Here is a 2,646-nt window from a genome sequence, read left to right on the forward strand (position 1 = left end):
CGGAAGTGATGCTGTGGCTCAAGTAGTAAAGCTAGCCTTGAGCTGAAGAGCTGAGGGACAGTGCCCAGGCCCAGAGTTCAGGCCCTACGACTGGACCCCCCCCCAAAAAAAAGAAAATATATATCCTTATACCCACGGGAAAACAACACCATATCTAATACGTTAACAGTCAAGTCTAAAAATCAGGAAATTATGCTGTGTTCACAGACTACAATACCACCACATAGCAATGAGAATAAACAAACCTCAAGTACACAAAATAATGGAAAGGACTCTCAAAACTGTATCAGAGGCTAGCCATAAAAAGACCACAGGTTGTATGATTCCATTTATATAAAATACAAGGCATCACTTTTCTTGCTGTGGCAGGAAGAATGAAAGTTTGAGGCCAGTGTGGGCAACATAGAAAGAACCCGCATCAATTTTTATAAAGGCCATATTATCTAATCACACAATGACTTACCCTGGACTGATGGCTTCTTCAGGAACACTGAGTGAATTTAAGATACAGGAATGCTGGTAGTCCCGAGTTCTTCGCGCATCCATTATAATCAGGCTGGTGTTTTCATCCATCATGAGTGTATACAGCTCCTTTGCTGTGATTGCCCCTTGGGAGTGAGAGAGTCAGCGTGGGTGATGAGAAGGCGCAGGCCTGTGTGCAGGCTTTCCCACACACAGGACCATAGCTTCTACAACAGCAAAGTATACTTGGCGTCAGACACCTGCTATCCCACCACACCATTTACAATCTTTTTTCTTTTGTTTCGTGCAGATCTTCGGAGCTGAATTAAGGACCTGGGTACTGTCCCTGAGCTTTTGTGCTCAAAGTTAGTGCTCTACCACGTTGAGACAGTACCGCTTAAGGCTTTTTGGTGGTTCACTGGAGAGAAGAGTCTCATGAACTTTCCTGCCTGGGCTGGCTTTGAACTGAGATTCCCAGATCTCAGCCTGAGTAGCTAGGATTTTAGGTGTAAGCCACCACACCAGGCTCATTTATAATCCTTGAAACTAACATGACATATAATTTGTGTTCAATTTATTAAGAAGCCTGTTCGTTGCCCTAGGAAGATGTAAGTGTCAAAGCTGGGGCTAGGCGCACTGTAGCTCAGCACTGCAGGTGCCACATGCACAAAAATCAACAGCTGCTTCTGAGGTTACCACCTCTATTTGGTGTTGGCTCTGTTACTATAAAAAAAAAAACGAGGGCTGGCAAGGTGGCTCAGTGGTAGAGCGCTTGCCTTGCATGCCTGAGGCCCTGGGTTCGCTTCCTCAGCACCACATAAGCAAAAAGAAAAAAAAGCCGCAAGTGGCGCTGTGGCTCAAGTGATAGAGTGCTAGCCTTGAGCTGAAGAGCTGAGGGACAGCGCCCAGGCCTAGAGTTCAGGCCCCATGACCGGACCCCCCCCCAAAAAAAAAAAAGAAAAGAAAAAAGGAACTAATACATGTATCATATGAAAATATTCTGTTAGAAAGTAAAATAAAGCTCTCAGAGTAGAGTCCCCAACCTGGGCTTCTCCAGGCCTAAACCAGTGGTTAAGAACAAGTCTTTTAAGAACAAGTCCACTGAGCCCCTGCTTGATGCTCATTAGAAAGCTCCCATACAGAAAGGAACAAAGATTATTGTTTTCTAAGAAATCTAACAAAAAGAAAGGAAGTGAAGTTACAGCAACTATTTGCTTTGTGTGGGAAGGGCAATCTGACAAAAGATTCCCTGTTATTTTTACCTTAGCTGTACCACCTGAAGTGAAAGACTACTACATACCCCCTTCCTTTCTAACCAACCAGACTTCTTTGACAACAGATAAGATTACACAGCCAAAAGCTTGTAACTGAGAGAACATGTAAGCATGAGGAGATACAAGGGAACAAATAGCTCAAAACTAGGGCTGGGAAGGTGGCTCAGTGGTAGAGTGCTTGCCCTGCATGCATGAGGCCCTGAGTTCAATTCCTCAGCACCACATAAGCAGAAAAAGCCAGAAGTGGCGCTGTGGTAGAGCACTAGCCTTGAGCTAAAGAGCTGAGGGACAGTGCCTAGGCCCAGAATTCAGGCCCTAGGACCAATAACAACAATAAAAAAAAAAGTTCAAAATTGGTTTTAGAATAAATCAATAACTGCTTCCAAGAAGGTACCTCACTTGGTTTATTCTAAAAACAACTGACAAAATTCCCAGCAGAAAATGTATTTAAGGACATAAATGTGAAAGGGAAAACTTCTCTAGTGGATCAAAGTATACTCCTTATAAAAATACTCTTTATAATAATCCAAATAACCCCAATTATTGAAGGTTTTTTGGGGGGAGTGATGATAGTGATACTTCTTAAACAATTAATATTACAACCTAGACTTACAAGTATTAACAGCAAATACTTAAGTTTACTATAACTTAATTAAGAGTTTACTGTGAATGAGCAGTCTCAATCTTCACAATAACCCTATGAGGCAGGTTCTGTAATTATCCCCACTTTCCAGAGGAGGAAGCTGAGGTTAAGTAACAAGGCCAAGACCCCACTGTATTCCACCTAGGCAATCTGATTTTGGAGAGCCCATGCTTTTACTCCTATGCTACATGGCATCCAGGCAAGAAAGTGAGTCAACTGTACATAATGAATAAAATATACCCCTTAGCAGTTGGCTCAGTGGTAGAG

The 2,646-nt window shown here is 42.8% G+C and overlaps 1 protein-coding gene across 1 annotated transcript in view; it reads right to left on the reverse strand.

Moving 5' to 3' along the window:
* Positions 1-2,646, reverse strand: part of Usp8 (ubiquitin specific peptidase 8) — a 54,429-nt gene that overhangs the window by 23,596 nt on the left and 28,187 nt on the right. The window contains exons 5-6 of the mRNA XM_013009959.1: positions 1,014-1,060; positions 464-608 (exon numbers count right to left, since the gene is read on the reverse strand). Coding sequence (XP_012865413.1) covers positions 464-608; positions 1,014-1,060 — 192 coding nt within the window. The remainder of the gene's footprint in view (positions 1-463; positions 609-1,013; positions 1,061-2,646) is intronic.

Source organism: Dipodomys ordii, unplaced genomic scaffold, assembly GCF_000151885.1.
Source record: "Dipodomys ordii isolate 6190 unplaced genomic scaffold, Dord_2.0 Scaffold11, whole genome shotgun sequence".
Classification (NCBI taxonomy): domain Eukaryota; kingdom Metazoa; phylum Chordata; class Mammalia; order Rodentia; family Heteromyidae; genus Dipodomys; species Dipodomys ordii.